General features: G+C 50.8%; 1 protein-coding gene and 1 long non-coding RNA gene across 2 annotated transcripts; both read right to left on the minus strand.

Annotated features, from left to right (window-relative positions):
* Positions 1 to 266: 266 nt before the first annotated feature.
* LOC119100006 (degenerin unc-8-like) lies at positions 267 to 12,822 on the minus strand. The gene is made up of 9 exons (XM_037223125.1): positions 12,746 to 12,822; positions 12,473 to 12,510; positions 9,339 to 9,532; positions 7,498 to 7,665; positions 6,789 to 6,872; positions 6,061 to 6,193; positions 4,273 to 4,346; positions 730 to 837; positions 267 to 533 (listed from the first exon to the last, which is right to left on the minus strand). Exons 1-7 carry the CDS (start codon positions 12,820 to 12,822, stop codon positions 4,291 to 4,293), a joined length of 750 nt encoding a protein of 249 aa, XP_037079020.1. The 3' UTR covers positions 267 to 533; positions 730 to 837; positions 4,273 to 4,290.
* Positions 12,823 to 13,138: 316 nt separating this feature from the next.
* On the minus strand, positions 13,139 to 14,445 carry LOC119099950 (uncharacterized). The gene is made up of 3 exons (XR_005094444.1): positions 14,361 to 14,445; positions 13,813 to 13,881; positions 13,139 to 13,207 (listed from the first exon to the last, which is right to left on the minus strand). It is a non-coding gene; the product is annotated as an uncharacterized LOC119099950 (long non-coding RNA).
* Between the last annotated feature and the right edge of the window lie 4,753 nt (positions 14,446 to 19,198).

Here is a 19,198-nt window from a genome sequence, read left to right on the forward strand (position 1 = left end):
ATTAAACACATTCCAGAATACGCGATTCGGATCTCGTCGGATCTCGTCGGATTCGGAGCAGTCGTTCCCCTTAAAGAATGCCAACCTTATAGCGTTGCATGGACGAAGCGGATACCTCCTTTGTTGTCCCATATTTTCAGAAGCTGATCCGCCATTGAATTCGCCCGCGGAACTTAGACCCGACAGAAGCTCCGAAGAAGGGATTGGGAGACATGAGGGGAAGACCGTACGCGTGCACTCACATTGCATGCCGGGTCTGCTGGTCTGGGGGCAGCACCTCGACGCGCCGGATGCCGGAACGTTTGCTGGCCGAGCTGCTGCAGCAGTTACGGCAGCCGTTGGTCACCAGCTCCATCGCGTACTCGATGAACTCGACCAGCGTCAGTGCCGAGATGCCCACGAACAGCCCCATCAAGCCACCGATGTTGGAGATGAGCGCCTCCAGTGAGTAGGCCGCCGATTCGTGGATGCTTTCGTATGAGAGATCCTCCAGGAACAGCTGGAGTCGGATCGTATTGTTGGAAATCTCGGACCTGCGGTGTGATAAAAACCGGGGCTGAAGTCGCATTGAGAGTGGAGGCATGGGATACTCGTGCTAACTTGTGCGCTGTAAGGTATTCTCCAGGCATCGTAAACAAAAAAAGAAACCGGCACTGACTCAGGACCATGCGACAAACATACAAGTTTCTAGGTTAGTTTGGTTAGCTATTTTTGCAGGGTACCACTCACGTATCACAGATATCTCCACCAGCATAGCCGTCCGTGATGTTCCTGATGATCTTGTAGTAGATCTTATTGGGGAGATTCATGGAGACGGTCTGATCATATCGATCCTCACTGCAAACAGAGACCAAGAATAAACTCGCTGTCCTGCGAAGCATGATTCAACCACCGCGATCTGTGTGACGTCATGTTGGGCTGGGGCGATATCGAAACCCTAATAACATTGCAACCAGACATATACCGGGAGTCCCAAAGATCCCGGGTCCTCATAAGCAGGGATCCTTACTAAGTCCTGGATTTGCCCTTGGGATACTGAATTCACCCTCGGTATTTGGATCCACCATTGGGATCCAGGCACATGTCTGCTGGAAGCTAACATATATGCACTGTCCTCGCACACGCCATCTGCTCGTGCCTAAGCCCGTTCGCAGGGTCATGCTGCGCAGGGGTGACGGCGTCAGGTGGACGGCTGACCACCCCTCACATACATGTGTGCCCGCCCTCCGGCGTTATGAGGCCCCTGTACCTGGGGGGAGGAGGCTGAAAGGACGCTGCATCCTACGTGTATGGTCGGCGTCCGTATGCGACAGGGCCCGCGTGTGACCGACAACGTATGTGATGGTCGCGCAGAGATCCCGGCTATGGAGGATCGGATACGGTCGGCAGCGGTCGTGCGCCATCGTGTCATGAATGAAAGGAGATCAATTAATTTAAAGATCTTAGGTGGTTGAGAGCCAAACCACTGCATAAGGCCCGTGCCATGACCTGGTAAGCCAACACGTAGGGATAGTGTGTAATGAGGAGCCATTATGCGGCGGCTGGTGAGCACGAGTCATGACAGCGGGTAAGCCTCCTCCCCGCACCACAGAGATCTTGAATGGTGGAGGCCCATGATAGAAAGAAAAGCCCTTCCCATAACGCATAAAGTCTTGGTGCGGCAAGGCAAGCATCCCTCTTTGGAGTGAGACGGCCGTTTCATGGCTACGAGTAGGATCATGTGGCGACCGAGGCCAGCGGCTTATACTCATTTTTGTATATAATAGCATGGCTAACTGCATCATCGTTGACTTTCTTAGGAAGTGCATGCAAACATAAGCATAGTATTATAAGGCAGCTGCAGCCACATCAAGGTCGTTGTGCACTGGTCTGTCCCCTGGGCCTGAGAGTGCAGAACGAAGCAGAAATTTGAAATGGAATTGAGGAGAAGGACGATGAAGTTGAAAAAACAGCGATGAAAATGGTTAACTGAGGTGCCACAAGAGATAGACGACCAACACTTTGAACAGTGTTCAGTAGGAAGCCACTTTGAAATGCGAAGCATTTCAGTTTTTGAACTCAATGATTTTTATGTTATGTTAGGATGTCCGTATGCTCCAACTGGCCATGGCCAGATGTTGCTGCCCCTGGCGTCGTTACACTGACACCAGGGAGCGCGCCGCATCGCTGCTCGCGGCAAAAAAGAAGTGTAATTGCTTAGTGTACAAGCGTAGCGTGCCTCACCGAGATACCACATTGGTCATAAAGTCCCAGCAATAAACCCAACCGCTCTACCACGTCTGTGACCCTCTATGCATCGACCAATGCTACTTACCTTGACGATATCCTTGGTCACAGTACTCTGGTATGCATGTGGCAACATATCAAATATTCATTCACATTTCCCCAAACTTTACTTTCGCGGTGCACGAGGAATGCATTCAAACAAATCATGCAAAAGCGTAGGGCACGTGCCTGAGCACAAGGTAGTTAAACCACAACAAACTCGCCCGTTACGCAATGAAAGTCAAGCACTTCCACACTCAATCATGGAATCATACGTCGAATCCATACAAATGCACGACCTTCGTCACCCAGCTCTAAGAGGCTCTATCGTTGTTTAGCACTAGAGAGTCGTTTAAACCAGTACCTCCTGGTAATTTGAATGTCAGTAGCATATGTGCATTCAACTCATAATGGCGTCTCAACTAATGCTACCGGGCGTTACTTGATTTATGTTTTACATTTATGATTATGATTAATTGTGACATATTATGATTGATTTCTAGTTATTCAGCTATGTTAGAAGTCATGACGTTGGTAGAGCCCAATGTGATAATTATTAGGGCAAAATGTGTAAGCTACACATGGGGACATCCAATGGCCCCACCTCAGACGATTTCATTTACCTAAAAAAAAGCGTTTACCACAGCGCTACAAATACATGAAGGCTTGTAACGCGACATGTGAAGGAAAATCGGATCCACGCGAAATGTGTAATCCGAAGTACTTCGAATTGACAGGGCTTCTAACAAGACGAAACCCCGCACTTTTGACACACACCTGGATGGTCGGTTGAATGCGAAGGGTTCGCGTGGGGTTTAGAGGTCAATTTGACGCCCCCTGAAAAATTATTTAAAAACTGAGAAAACTAGCGACACCAAACTGACAGCGTGGGTTCGGATCTATGTGAAGTAACTTGCTTCGCATTTTCAGACCTCCAGGTCATGGTCTTCAGGTCAGTGGGGTCAGAAAAGGTCAAAAATGAGATCGTCCGAAGTGCCCTCAGGTTTTTCGTTGAACCAAGTTTGATCTGCACACCGTTTCTAAAGAGAAAGCCACTCGGGATCACCTTAGTTCAGTGATGTTATCTGACCAGTGGAAGGGTCGAAATGACCGAAACAATCTAAATTATGTCACTAGTTAAACGAAAATAAACATCAAGAACTATCGTTGTTGGCATATTACGCAAGCGACGGGATGGTCGAGAACATGCATGGTCAGCGACCTCCCCTGACCTTAAGAAAGTCAAAAGAATTGGACTGTTGGCGTTCTTGTGAGCAAAGAATTAAAAACGAACGTCAACATATACTCCTAAACCAAGTTTTCCAGGAAAGATATGGCAGAAAAAATAAAGGGGGCCAAATTTACCCCATTCCCATACAAGTGCCAATGAGAGGAGCCATGAAATTACTCTACACGACTTAAATGACACCATTGTGATGAATAGGGTATACACATACTACACTGGTGAGCACTATTACGTCAGTTTTTCATAACGTTACAGAGCTTTCCAACCCGTTGGGTTCCAAGTCGTTCAGGCGGTTCGAGAGCATCCGACTCTGAACTCAAGGGTCACCCAGGCTACAAACTGGCAGAGGGGGTCTGTCAAGGGGATTCTCAGGATCTCTCTCTCACTCTCACTCTCAGGATCAAATTTCATCGAAAACCAAGATGGTGGTGGACAATCTGACCATTTGGACTGAATGCCTACTTCGACGTGCATTAGCCCGAAAGCAACAGCTGAGCATTATTCAGTCGCCAATGGCCAGCGGACTGCAGGTGAGCGCTGGCGACAAAGCTGATTCAATCCGTCGAAGGCCAGCTAGCAAAGGGTCGCTTGTTAGGTCAGTCAGGTCAGGTCAGGTCAGGTTTCCAGGTCAGTGCGGAGGCCCGTCTGGTGTTTGCACGCGGCTGAGCTACCCGCTCGTCTCGCCTCGCATATTCGTGTACAGAGTGTGAATGTGTGTGTGTGCGGTGTGCACCCCTGTGCGCGCGCATGTATTGACTTACACACAGGCTGGGGGGCAGTCACAGGTGCTGACAACCGTGGGCGTATTTCGACTTGACCCGCTGCCGACACCGATCTGAAACACAGCCACCCAGCGGGCGTCGTCTGCAGGGGCTTCGCAGACAGCAAAATGGTCACTTTCTCGACATTAAAATGGCAATTTCGTAATAGAACACGTGCTCCAAAAAAAGACAGGGCTACATATTAAAAGGAATCGAGCTACTTGATCAGATATTACTTTCCTATAAGTCTTCCTTCGGGGAATAGCTCTTTAAACCATTTAGTGATTTCGTAACGGGATACACGTTTCAAAAGAGATGCGCAAAGGTTTTGAGATCTTGGCCCGGGTGTAATAAGATGGGCAGGAGTCCAACTTTGTTCTCCCCGGACCGCAAGATTTACACTTATCTGCGGGGGATGCATTCTGCCCCCCCCCCCCCCGTAGACCGTAGACCGCAGACTGTAGACCGTAGACTGTATCCAATACTGTATATATACCCAAGCGGACCGCTTGGACAGCGACGGTGACAGCTAGGAGATGGGGTAATTAATTTTCCTTCAAAGTTCAAATTCAACTGAAATTTGGGTAACACTTCCTAGTTTACAAGTCAGTTTGAAGTGTTTGATACATCGTGCAGCGGCGAAGCCGGTGATATAAAAGAAACACAACTAGTGTCAGTTTTTTCAACTTGCCACTTGAATCCCTATCTTGGAGTGCCTGAATGCGCTCCTGGTACGTACTTATGATGGAAATACGACGATGTACGTTTTCGGCTTTATAGCTGGATTTCTAACCTTTATCTGACCCCTAAATAAGACGGAAGTACACCACACACCTTCGTTTCATTTGGTCTACCGCAACGTAGACGGCCCTGTAACACCGAGAGTCTCGAGGAGCCCATGATGAATGCCTCGTTGTCTTTGAAGCTTTGATGTGATTTATTAATTCTAGTATACATGTAATCACGGCGCTCAACCACTGGAACTAAACGCGGGTCAGCCCCCTCCAGCTCCTTCGAGTGCTGAAATTATTAAATTACTTCGATATAGCTCGGTAGCATCTGCACAGCAACAAAAAAAACCGCCGGTAATGCACGAGTGCTCTGCTTATTTTGCAGCTTCTGAGTGCAGCCTGTGCCTAGACATTTGGTACATGCCCAGCGTTGGCTGAGTGAATGGATCTGGGATTGTAATTTTACCAGAAAATGTAGCGCATATGCTGCGCGGAACACCGTACTTCATACCTCACGCGCACAGCAGATCCCTTCCAAAATAAAAGGTCCGGAATCAGCTGTGCGCAAACGGTTTCTTTAAAATTTGGACACAACGCGTACTTATCAATGTCATGAGAAAGACTAACAAATATAAATGAGCTCGATTATTTCCCTCCTAGCATAACTTTAGTAAAGCTTATAGCGGTTTTGTGTCATTACTATTTTTATAATTTCATGAATGTGGATATCCTATTCAGACTTGAGACGTAAGGCTCGGTTGATATTCAAATATTGTTTTACCTGCACACAGATATGTGGCTCTGACTAATGCCTACTTGTCAGTGCACACGCCAAGCCATATTTCCAGGTCATCTAAACGTATATATAACCCAATAATACAGCTGAACAATACAACCCGGCACGCAGATCTACTCGGCGTTAGATTGTTTCCATATATTTGTGAAGGGGTCAGCTGGAAACCCACACCGCGCCGCACTCCCCCTTGATTGGCGCCAGTCGGTCGGCACAAACGCCACAGCGACCCGAGCCCCGTCGCGGGCTCGCCGCGCCCCCTACCGTCCTCCAGGCTGGTCAGCGGATTGCAGGGCGGCAGGTCAGACGGCAGGCCGATCGTCAGCGCCTTGTTCACCGAATCGGCGCAGTTGCAGGTCTCTCGGATGTCCGCCTCCTGACAGCGCTTGCGGCACGCCTGCCGGACACGGCGGCGTCAGGCGAGTCGGTCGGCCAAGCCGGCCACGTCACCAGAGAACACAGCCCGACCGGCCAGCACCCACGCGTCATGTCAAATGGTCCTGCTAGCCGCCGCGCAGCTATAGCTAGGGATATATATATATATATATATATATATATATATATATATACATACAAAAGTTGGTATTATAGTTAATCGTTGTTCATTTACAGGGGCATCATCCAGCATAGACAGCAGTATTTCGTTTCAAACCAGCCGCAGAATATAAAAATTAAAAACCCACCCCCGATCGCACGAGCACTTGACGGCCCAAGCAAAGAAGGTAGCAATAATGGGCGTCAAACTGCTGAGGTGCATTGGCGCCCTGGCACGGCGGTTTTCAGAGCCGTGCTCTGACTGACGCGCATCAAACCGACGCGGGAACGTTGTCCTGTCGCACAACGCATCAAAAGAGCCAGGCGACCGACCAGAGCCGGCCGGTCACTATCCATCCCACACCAGAAAAGGGCTCCGTGAGCGCCCTTCACACGTCCGATATCTAAGCTCTTCGTGAATGGCACACATGCTGCCGGACGACGGCACACGGACGGACCGTGGGCGTGTATTTGGTCTTGTCACCCCACTCGGCAGTGGAGCGGCACGTGCCGTGCGGCGGTCCCACGCGATCGATCCGCTTCTGCAAACGGAGACACCCGCCGTCAGCGTGTCGTCTCTGACGCTTTCCTCTGGGGTGGCAAGCCGCATGCTTGTGGGTCAGACGTGTTGCACGAGACCACAATGCAAATGCAGCTTCCCCTCCAAACTACAGGAGTAAATTGCAAATGCTTATTGCCTACGGTGCCAGAAAACACTGTCAGTATTTGACTGACAGCGTTTTGAAGAAAAAGTCACTTTGGAGCACTGTGACTGCGTGCCGGCATAATTACACTTCTGAAACTACACGTCAGCAGTTCTCCAGTATAAAATCAGCTTGGCGGCTTTACATTGTAACTTCTTCGCGTCAACAGTGTAACGCCACTGGCATTGTGTGTCAACAGCGCTGGTGTGAGGCGACGGCGCTTCACTAGCCGTCAGGGCTGTCAGCACCACTACAATGACGGGGCTGTGTGTCCGCACTGTCACGCCTACAGTTTCGGAGTGGCATGTCAGCAGTGTAAGTGTCCTGTCTGCATACGCTGCTACAGTGGCAGTGTTACACCATGCACAGTGCATTCCAGCGTTACAGTCGCAGCGCTGGAACCGCGTGTCAGCTGTGTGCGAGCGCCGGTACTCCGGGGCCAGCGCTGCCGCGCGCCACTCACCCGCCGCATGCCGACGATGGTGGTCAGGCCGGGCAGCACGCTGAAGCCCTTCTCCTCCGGGAAGGGCAGCTGGTCGGGCGGGTGGATCAGCACGCGCACGCCCACGTCCGGCGTCAGCAGCGAGGCGTACCGTTTCGGGTCGACATTCAGCGTCACGCGCAGACCGGACTGACCGTAGCGTATCAGACGTCAGAGGTACGGAGGGATGATTCATATCGTACACATGTTATGACGTCCCGTGCGTACACATGGGTCTCGTATGACGTCCCGTTCGTGGCCTATCAGACGTCAGAGAAAAATCTGTGGCAATATCGGACGTCAGAGGCATATCAGGACGGTTCGCATCGTACACGTGGCTGTTCCGGCCCATCGCCAAAATACAGAACGCAAAGTGAAAAGGTATATGTGAATGCGAGGGACTTATGCGTAAGTATGCAAGGCAAACCTAGCCGTAATACTGGCCTACACACATTCATTTATTCATGCATTCTTACGTGCACGCACAATACATACACACATACATACATACACTCACCATACACACACACACACACAAACATACATATATATATATATATATATATATATATATATTATATATATATAGATATATATATATATAGTATAGTATATAGATAGATATATATATAATGTATATGTTGTGTGTGTGTGTGTGTGTGTGTGTGTGTGTGTGTGTTGTGTGTGTGTGTGGTGTGTGTGTGGTGTGTGTGTGTGTTGTTTGTGTGTGTGTGTGTGTGTGTGTGTGTGGTGTGTGTGTGTGTGTGTGTGTGTGTTGTGTGTGTGTGTGTGTTTGATGTGTGTGTGGTGTGTGTGGTGTTGTGTGTGGTGTGTGTGTGTGTGTTGGTTGTGTGTGTGTGTGTGTGTGTGTGTGTGTGTGGTGTGTGTGTGGTGTGTGTGTGTGTTTTGTGTGTGGGTGTGTGTGTGGTGTGTGTTGTGTGTGGTGTGGGTGTGTGTGTGTGGTGTGTGTGTGTGTGTGTGTTGTGTGTGTGTGTGCTGTGTGGTGTGTGTGTGTGTGTGTGTGTGTGTGGTGTGTGTTGTGTGTGTGTTGGGTGTGTGTGTGTGTGTGGTGTGTGTTCTGTGTGTGTGTGTGTGTGTGTGTGTGTGTAGGTGTGGTGTGTGTTGTGTGGTTACCTTCACCACGGCGCAATGTTGCCACGTTACCGCGACAGCCCACGACGGCAATGGTAACCTCACTATATGATGGTATCGACGGCCAGCTAACAAATAGTAGCCAACATATAATATAGTCTGTATGTAAAAGTCGAAATAGTTGCCCTTACCATGGGATCCATAGGACCTGGTCTTGTTGGGCGTTGAATGCATCCACTTCCTCCCACTATGCTTGTAGCGGAAGCCAGAGTTAAAGGTGAAGCAGTGTTTCCATAAACCATCGCTCTGCCATCGATGGAAGTCCCTGAAAAACGGACATTCGAATTTGATATTGCGTTTGCGAGACCAACTTGCCCGCATTCAGTTCTAAAAGAAGCCGTTTGCCGTCCGTCCGTAGGGTGGTCGGGCAAAGCAGCATCACAACAGCGGCCCGGAATGGACTTCAATTGTGATACGACGCTATCCAGTATGCAGTGAATGTTTTCTTGTTCTGCTTCCTGCTCTCTCGAAGAAATGCAGCATACGCTTCCCGGTATCGAAACGGCATTTTGATATGGTAATTCGATGTAGAAAAATGAGGCGCAGGTCAAGTCATGCATGCAAATTACCTCAGCTAAGCAGATCTGAGCAGCAAGATCGGCACCAAGTGTTATCAAGACGCGTTAACCCTCACCCAGATCTCTCCCAACACGTCGTGCACTTCCACTCACTCGTGGGTACACTTGGTGTGGTCCAGAGAGGCAGGAGGTGATGAACTGCGAGCTCTTTATGCCGTACTGCTTCATCTCGTCCGCGGAGGGAGTGAACGCCCGCCGCAACATCTTCAGGTCGCCGTCATTGGTCTTGAGCTTTTCCAGCAGCTTCCTAAAGCTCTTGTTGTCCCCCAGATCATCAAATACGGAGTCTGGACAGGTCACGGAGCTGTTAAACGGAACTCATCGAACGGGCACTTAGTGCATTGCATGTTTGTCAACGATTCATGCGGTAAAGCACCATGGGCCTAACGACCCGTTGTGCAATTTATTGAGTTCGGTCCTCCAAAGCCCTTGTGGTGCTCCAGCCCTGCCCTGGGGGAACCGAGACCAGGCCTTTTAGCGTTGAGAGCCGAGCCCAGTGACCTCTATTTGCTCTTGTCAAGCCCCCGCGTTTCCGTCACTTTTCGCAGCGTGAGGCAGACGTAAGCCTTCCCCGCGTACCGCTTTCAGTCGAGGCGATCCACGCGGGCGAAACGAAGAAAAAGAACGATAGTCCTGCACGTGTTCCAGCCTCCTGCTCAGATCATTTAAAGCCATCTCTTACGGTTCGGCTGTGGATCGGATCTAACGAGGCTGAACGCACTCCTGTCGTATCATGTGTAGCTTTTCATGTATCTACGAGGTGGACTGAATCGAGTAAAAAAAATCCCCCTCCCATCTACTTTCCGATGAAATGTGATGGTGTCATGAACTTGTGTCATGACCCACTTGGGCCCTGACATGTGATCACCCTCAAACTTAACCGTACCGGTAACTATGTGCCGATAGTGTAATGGTTAACGTATTTACGTTAACCACTGCGCGTCTGGAAAGCCGAAGGTACAGGATTCGATTCCCCGCGATGCACGTCCTTCCTGCCAGGGTGAGAGGCAGGCGTCGCCATAAAGCCTCGGCAGCTGAGTGCGTCGTAAAGCCCCAATGACACATACGCACACACACACACACACACACACACACACACACACACACCACACACACACACCACACACACACACACACCACACACACACACACACACACACACACACACACACACACACACACACACACACACACACACCACACACACACACACACACACACACACACACACACACACACACACACACACCACACACACACACACACACCACACACACACACACACACACACACACACCACACACACAACACACACACACAACACACACCACACACACAACACACACCACACCACACACACACACACCACACACACACACACACACACACAGCACAACACACAACACCACCACACGCACACACGCACACACGCACACACCACACACACACACACACACCACACACACACACACACACACCTCAAACTTAAAGATGCATTGGATCACGACGATATTGGTGCCTTGCTAAATTATACCAACACCGCTTTGACAAACTAAACGTTGACCAAGTATGACCTTGGTCTGGAATGTACCTTAAGTCATCACGAATTCGTGCCAGTCGTTTTATTCATGAGACTTACAACCCCTGTCGGCTAATTTGACCAACACTTCGATGTTTGACCTGTTTACTTTGACACCGTCACCTTGGAAAGGCTACAAACATTTAAAAAGTGTCCTATCAAACCCCTTTGCACCTCCACGCCACGCGACAAGACGAAGTACTGCAGGGTACGACAATGGTGAGGCGCCAGCCATCAGTTTTCAATACTCTGCTCCTCACGTTCCTCCTGCCTGTGACATGCATGAATGCAGTTGAAACTGCCAGATCACGAGAAAGGACTTTCCAAACCCAGACATTTCCAATTTCATTACACGGTTCCGCAGATACCTCCAAGCAGTTCAGGGGCTCCGCTCTCCGTCCCGCGGACGATACTGGCAAAGGCTTGCGTGGAGAGCCACCGGAGCGGTCAGAAATCTACTACGTTTTTGTGTGCTACCGGAGTTTTAAGGTGTCGGTTATGTTGAGAAAAGTGAGTGTAGTTGCTGTCACGCCTGTCGTGCCGAGTGTTCCACCCGCGTTTGCAAAACACGCCTCACCCTAGCGAAGGCTCGAGCCCATGTCCTCACCACTCGCTGCTGGCGGTCGCTAAAACACGACTGCAATCGGCGCACAGTGGAAATTTGAGACCGAAAGTCAGGCCACAACGACTGACAGAGATGCTGCACACGCTGCGCCCGAAATGGGACGTGATGACGTGTCCATGCCCCACACACACTGTCACTCTGACAGCATGGTGGTCCCCAGCAGCCGAATGACTCGTGATGACTCACCGGACTGGTAGCAGCCGTATGCGTCGCATGTCATTTCACACACCTGCATGTGGGATCGAAGAACGTCATTGATCCGTTTCCGTCGTCAACTGAAATGGAACAAAATGCTTCCACACATGCATGGGATGGGACTCCAGGTGCATCTTGTTCATCAAGATGCTGTTTATCCTGATCGATGCAAGATATGATTCGAGAATACTGCCAGAATCGAGGGTGATCCTAGTGTTAGCAAGGTTCATGGGTTTTTGGTATAGCATGAGTGGCTACATGGCAATGAAGGATCTCAGGCAGGGGATTATGGTGAAAAGTGGGGACTTGTGGATTAATGTACCGGGGCTTATGTACCTGTGCTCGTAATTGCTCGTAATGGGACACACAGGAATCAGTTACCTCCATCTTTGCAATGTGAAGCCCTTTGAGTCGTCTAGGTGGTGATGGATCCTGATTCTACAGCCATGGCACATCGCTGGCAGAAGTGCACAAGGAAAATCTACGTACAGACGTGCGACTACCAAACTGCCTGGCCCACCTACAACTTCCCTTCAAGCGCTACATTCTCCAGATTGACAATGACAAGTGCATTAGCTACAATGTGAATAAACACGAGGGCTCTCAACCATCCTAACCGCCTATCGATGCCGTTCTTGAACATCCAGGGCTGCATCACATCTCCACGATAGTTCTGCGAAGCAAAGACACAGCAGTCCTGTTTTCTGACCAGTACGGGAGCGTATTCCACCCGACATTGCCCGGGCGCTACCATCGACGCTACACGGGCCGAGCGGGTCGCCATGAACATGAAACTGCGCATGTACGTGATGTCTACGGCCCACCCACCTGAGCGGCGCTCACAGACGGGTGTGCGGCCCACCCATCTGAAGCGGCGTCCACAGACGGTGTGCGGCCCACCCATCTGAAGCGGCGTCCACAGACACGGTGTGCGGCCCAGCCATCTGAGCGGCGTCCCACAGACAGGGTGTGTGGTCCACCCATCTGAGCTGCGTCCACAGACAGAGTGTGCGGCCCACCCATCTGAGCGGCGTCCACAGACAGGGTGTGCGGCCCACCCATCTGAGCGGCGTCCACAGACAGGATGTGCGGCCCACCCACCTGAGCGGCGTCACAGTCAGGATGTGCGGCCCACCCACCTGAGCGGCGTCCACAGACAGGGTGTGCGGCCCACCCATCTGAGCGGCGTCCACAGACAGGATGTGCGGCCCACCCACCTGAGGCGGCGTCCACAGACAGGATGTGCGGCCCACCCATCTGAGCAGCGTCCACAGTCAGGATGTTGCTGTCCAGCCCACCCGGGCGGTGTCTGTAGTGTGCGCGTGCCCACCTGAGCCCTGCCCGGAGCCTCCCTGCGCCGCCTGGCGGCGGTCCTCGGACGAGGCTCCGGCGGCGCCGACTGCAGCCGCCGGCCGGTCAGCCGCGCCCGGCCGGTGGAGCCCGGAGGCCGAGCGGCGCCGCCGCTCCCACCGGACGGTCTGGGCGAGGTACTACTCCTGCTACTCCGTGGAGGACCAGTGGTTCGCACCTGGCGCCGTCGTCTGACGGACCCGCCAGCCGCTTCTGTAGGAGCGGAGCCGAGAACGCACTGGAGTCACTTCAAATCACATTACCATTTGTGTACCACGTTAGAGAAATGAACACACGTGACCTCCATTCGAAATAATTGTAGCCCCCTTGGGCACCAAGAAGGAAAAGGAATAGCACGCCTCCAAATAATATTCCGAAAATATTGGAGCAAGACGTAAACAGGCGAAGTGGGGAACAGTCATTCTCCACATCATGTTCATGTCACGGGATACATTCCTTAGACAATACTCTTTCAGTGGCGGGGAGAGCACGTGCACGGAAATATCACTTTCACCTTTGTAAAACGACATGTGCACTTTCCCGCTAAAAATGGGACCACGACGTGGCAGTTCGTAAAGCGTCGTGAGCACCGCAGGCAATATTGAAATCGACGGCGCCAATATAACTCATCATCATGCAAAGCGTCGATGTCGAATGCCAGCGCAAGCACACCTAAGCGGAAACGCCGCTTCCGCTTGCCCAGAAGAACGCGAAAAACATTCCCACTCGCTAGGATTTCTCCAACCGCATCACACTCTAGCGGACAATGCGCTGTCGGCGCCGCGCACGGCTGGCGGGCGGCGCCATCCGACACGTACCGGTCACGGCCTCGGTGACGTCATCAGCGGTTTGGCCCGTCGCGCCAATCGATTCCGTCGAGTCGGCACCTCAGGAAGACAGTTCAGAATAAGCTGCACAGTACGGTGCGCTGCGACTGCTGCACATTCTGGCATTGTCGTAATATGAAGACATGCCTCCTCGAAGAAAACTCAAACAACCACAATACAAAGTAGAATCGCTTGATGCCCGAGCAAAGACTGCGGGTAAAGACAACAAGCTTCGAAGTGCCAAGCGGTCTGTCTAGGAATGAATTATGAAAGAACTGGTGGTCGAGCATCGGCCATCCAGTGTCTTCGCCATTGTTTTTCAACGTTGTCAAGCCCGACCATACATGAGCGCCCGATGTATAAGCAGTTGCAAATGTAGCGCGCTGTCTGGTTCACTGGCGCCTCGGAGCATGAGAGGCGCCCCACGTGCTGTCCGAGCACACACGACCAAGCCTGTGGCCGGCTGTCGCCCTGCACTGTGCGTCAGAGATAGAGCGGGAGGGACGGGCTGTGCCCCTGGTGCTCGCGTCTATAGGTACCTTCCTTCTTGCCGACTCCCGGCTGCGTGGACACCTCGTAGAAGGTTGGCTCTGCTGATTCGGCGGCGCCGTCAGCTTCGTCTGGGGGCAAGAGGTTTGCTTTATCCGCGATGACTGCCGACCGCAAACAGACGTCATACGCACGAGACATGACAAGCAGCGACTCGCGCGCCTGCGAACGCTGGCGCCGCTTCGCTGGGCGACAGATTAACTCGTGCCAACAATGCCCCCAGCCACGGCTGCTCTGCCGGCGGCTGAGGAGCTGATGCTGCCCGAAACCGGGCACAACTTCGGGTTGCAATTTATTCACGAAGCATTCCTTCCCGCACAAAGCTTCGTATAAGATGGTGGTGGTAAAACACGCCTGGTGCTGTGTACGCTAACTTTCGTGTCGCAAACCCTCGCACGATAATTTTGACGCACACATATTTGTATCGGTGCAATTTCACGTTCGGAAATCTTCGCAATCGGCGAACTTTGCATACACAAGTTTTCGCACCGCTTTTTGGACGTCGTTCTTCAAATGTTTTTTTTTGTATCGGTAGGGTGTGATTACTTGCACCGCATTTATTCGTACACGACTTTCTTCACGTCGCATTCCGAGCATACGTCATTATGAAATATGCCGCGTTGAGAGCAGAAACATTGCCAATTGATGAGCGCTTTCTTTTTGGACAAAGTTAAGTGCCCAGGAGCGTCGCGATGGTGCATTGCCTCGGCGCGACTCTTCTCTCCAGAAGATTCGTGAGTCGTGCGTGCTGCACACATGCCAACATGGCTTCTTTTGCTTCTTGCATTAGTTAGTGTGGTAACCTCATCTGAAGAAGTCGCTCCAGATTCGGTGACGGATTTTGTGAAGATCCCAATCGGCTTAAAAGAAATTTCCCACATTATATGGGGTTTTGAACCGAACGATCATGAAGACCTTTCAGTGCTGGTCACAATCCCGCGCTGCTTGAGTCTTGCAGCCCTTGTAGTTTATGAGCTAAACGCCCGCGAAAATGGAGAAGGGTATATCGGGCAGTGTTTCAAGGTCGCCTTGGCATTTGCAACATCATGATAACGTCATTCAAATCCTGCCATTACCGAAGCCATTCAAGGTCTAAAAAAATGTGATTCCCGAGGCGTTCATATCTGGCATTCGTGGGCGCAATTCCAGATAAAACAGCTGTCAACTGCCTCTCCGTGTTGTGCGAGGTGCGACGGGCGTATTCAAAACCATGGCGTATTTAGGAGCAAATTGACTAAACAGGGAATTGTGTTGTTTAGAGCAGTATTTTCCACTTAAAAGGTATGCCAATAGTTATGCAATGATATATAATCAATATATCAATGGTTAAGATAATTATGACTGAGTTGTTTCATCATGTTTCATGATTGCTTCAATATCATCAGTTGTAAAACATTCCCTTTAAGTCATCGACGGAACAAAAATTTAGACATCCTGGAGCGCTGATATCTACTATTCAGAATATCTCAAACAAGTTAGCACAAAGCTGGGACATTGACCACACAAAAGCAACCCCCAAAACACTACTCGAACCAAAGCCGTTGTATTGCATGGCGCGTTTGGGCCGCGTGTCATCCGCTAGTGTGTCATGGAAGCTGAATGCACCACAGGTGGTCCCCATGTCTTGCTGTGAGCCGTTAGCAGACAGAATGCGGTCCAGACGACGGCAGACGCCCGATTTCCTGGCCTGCAGATTCGGAACAGCCTACGCTGCGCAAGTAAAATCCCAGCGAAAGAGGAAAGAAAGTGCGTGCTGAAATGTGCTATGTGTATTAATGTTAAGTCTTACAACTTTTAAAAATAGAGTAATCAGGATGGAGCACATTTTTAGCCTTTAGAACCTCCTAAGTTGGAAACCAGAGAGAGAGAGAGGAAGAGAGAGAGAGAGGGAGAGAGAGAGGAGGGAGAGAGAGAGAGAGGGAGATAGAGAGAGAGAGAGAGAGAGAGAGAGAGAGAGAGAGAGAGAGAGAGAGAGAGAGAGAGAGAGAGAGAGAGAGAGAGAGAGAGAGAGAGAGAGAGAGAGAGAGAGAGAGAGAGAGAGAGAGAGAGAGAGAGAGAGAGAGAGAGAGAGAGAGAGAGAGAGAGAGAGAGAGAGAGAGAGAGAGAGAGAGAGAGAGAGAGAGAGAGAGAGAGAGAGAGAGAGAGAGAGAGAGAGAGAGAGAGAGAGAGAGAGAGAGAGAGAGAGAGAGAGAGAGAGAGAGAGAGAGAGAGAGAGGAGAGAAGAGAGAGAGAGAGAGAGAGAGAGAGAGAGAGAGAGAGAGAGAGAGAGAGAGAGAGAGAGAGAGAGAGAGAGAGGGCGGAGATTGAGCTCCGAGGTTGTATGTTAAAGTCCTGCGCACGAATGCAAAGCGCCTAATAATCAGGCAAGGAGCCACTCTCTATCCATCTGGTTTACCTGGAACCCGATTGCTGCTGGAGCCCGACGATGCTAACTGAGGCTGCGCTCCGAGGTTTTATCCTAAACCCTGTGCGTGAATGTAAAGCGCCTAATAATCAAGCAACGAACCACTCTCTATCTACCCTGGTTTACCTGGAGACCGATGCTTCGTCACCCCATATGTGCTACAGCCAAGTTAAAGTTATTCTTGAGGTTGTTTGTAGGGAAAGCTTTCCATCACGCGGAAGGCATGTCCATATATTTCATAACTTTCCACAAGATCCAGTGGATTTTTAGAAGTTACACGTCATCATTGATAAAAACGGGCACAAAAGAGACAATGTGAGGCAGTACATGGGAAGAAAAATAACCATAATACCACAGGGAAGACATTTATATGAATCATGGGCTGATGCCATGACATGACATGACGGTACCTGGGCTGATGGTATGACATGACATGACGGTACCTGGAGCCTGACTCTGTGTGTTCTCCTTCCTCTGAATCCTCTCCATCCGGCGATTCATACTCGTACTCCTGATTTTCTGCATAGTCCCAGTAGTCTTCCCCCACCAAGTCGTAATCATCTTCCGTTCTGAGGACAGACGTTTACGCTGTCAGCGGCACAGCCCTTAACAGCAGCACGTGTCGGCCCGCACGTGAAGGTGAAGAATTGGCCTCCAAGGCTGGCAGAGCCATACAGAAGGCAGGGAGGAGTCGCACGGGTCCGTGCCGCTCGTTGGCAAGTGCAGGCCTCGGACGTAGGGGAAAGCAGGAAGCTGGAATGATCATAGGGTGCGCGCTTATTTTTTGCTCGGTGCTCTAAGTCACATGGCAACATCAGGAGGCTGCACCTTAGTCAACATTTGTACTTCTCCAAACGTTCTGCGATCCCACAAAGGCGGGTCAGGTAGCGAGCCAATGTCGGAGCTGGTTTATCTCAGGAAGTTCTTGACGTTGATTGAGTCACATTTCCCCGATCTGCGGTATCGCCTTACGCGTCCACAGTCGTCAATCCATTGTCTAACAATGGAGCCAGCGATGCCAAGGTCACTCAACGCCTGACACCAACCCAAGCACGCAAACGAGATGCTTCTGAACTCGTCTACTGCGCGATGTCTTAGATTGTGACTCCCAACATGGATTTCGTATCAGCCACGGGCGTCAAGCTCCGCGAGCATCGGCTCACCCTCGCGCCGGATGTCTTCGTCGCACACTTTTTGTTACGAAGGACTTGACAGAGAACTCGTCAAGTTGCTTCGAAGCTCGCAAGTTCGAACTTGCGTAAGAACTCGTAGCAAATTTAGCCATCTAGCAAATTGCGACATCATGTAATGGCTCTGCTTTGCTCATATCACAAGTGGAATTATATATTCACACTCAGCACTCCTGGCTGGGTGTCAGGGCTGGCAACAAACCTGCCACACCATCGGGAATTTCTCGAGTCTGGGACGATGAGGACTAACGTAGCTCCGCCGAGCCCGTTTGCGTCTGGAACGGCATTGGCCTAGTCTTGAGCGTCGGATGGAAGGGCAATGGCCTAGTCTTGAGCGTTGGATGGGAAATCGTGCCCGGGTATTACCCTAGGGTTTCTCCCACGCTGTGGGCTTAAAATTAACGGCACCGGACGCGCCGAAAATAGTTTTAAAACGCACGGCAAGGGTATGACATCTGCATGTCATCCATCCGATGTTTTTCCTGCAAGTTATTCGTTTGCGTTACACCGACAAACATAAAAGTAAGTTGGTAACGTCAAGGTCCCAACAAGGCCTTGGTCTCACCAGAATCTTACCCAGGGCAGGAGCGCGTCCCGGGTTTAGCGGTGGAACGAAAGCAGCGCGCTTCAACACACAATGGTAACGTTGCCTTAGCGATGGTTGTCGACACCGTTGGTGGAATTTCTGAACGTCATCCATACTTATTTCCACACAAAACTTTTGGAATCAACAAAAGACAAGAGCATTGCAACACGAAAGCTGAGCATGTCTTGGTGTCAAGTTTTTGCTTAGAAAAATAAGTTTGGGGATGTCTTGATAGCGTTCGACACTCAACTGTATTATACAATTTGTCAAATGGCCTACAAAGCTTGTTGCAAAAGTAACCGTTTGGCGCCATGCTGGTACGTGGCTGCCCGGATGCAAAAAATGAGCGCCCTATTGCGTGTTTTTATGTACATTGACACTGTTCAGGCACCACTGATCTATCAATAACCCATAACTCTCACAGTCTCCAGAGACTTTGCATCCCACTAATGGGAGGCTTTGCTTTGCTTGGCTAACTTTGCATCCCATCGATACAGCGCAACGAGGCCTCAAAAGCCTATTCTTATGTTTTTTTGCACGGGTTTGTTTCGGCGTTTCCACGGTTCAGGTCATTGCGCTGGAAATGCCAGATGCGGTATAGGCCACCCCGCCCGCAGAGTGCGTGCCGGCATCGCTCTGCCCGATGCA

This window comes from Pollicipes pollicipes, unplaced genomic scaffold (assembly GCF_011947565.3).
Source record: "Pollicipes pollicipes isolate AB1234 unplaced genomic scaffold, Ppol_2.1 Scaffold_4881;HRSCAF=5763_pilon_pilon_pilon, whole genome shotgun sequence".
NCBI classification, from domain to species: domain Eukaryota; kingdom Metazoa; phylum Arthropoda; class Thecostraca; order Pollicipedomorpha; family Pollicipedidae; genus Pollicipes; species Pollicipes pollicipes.

Excerpts from the sequence above, each read along its gene's own strand:
- LOC119100006 (XM_037223125.1), bottom strand. The coding sequence starts at position 12,822 with ATGGGTGGGCCGCACACCCTGTCTGTGGACGCCGCTCAGGTGGGTGGG. Across the intron at positions 6,873-7,497 it reads CCATCGTCGGCATGCGGCGG|AAGCGGATCGATCGCGTGGG; the intron begins GTGAGTGGCGCG and ends CTCCGTTTGCAG. Across the intron at positions 4,347-6,060 it reads GCTGACCAGCCTGGAGGACG|ATCGGTGTCGGCAGCGGGTC; the intron begins GTAGGGGGCGCG and ends GCTGTGTTTCAG.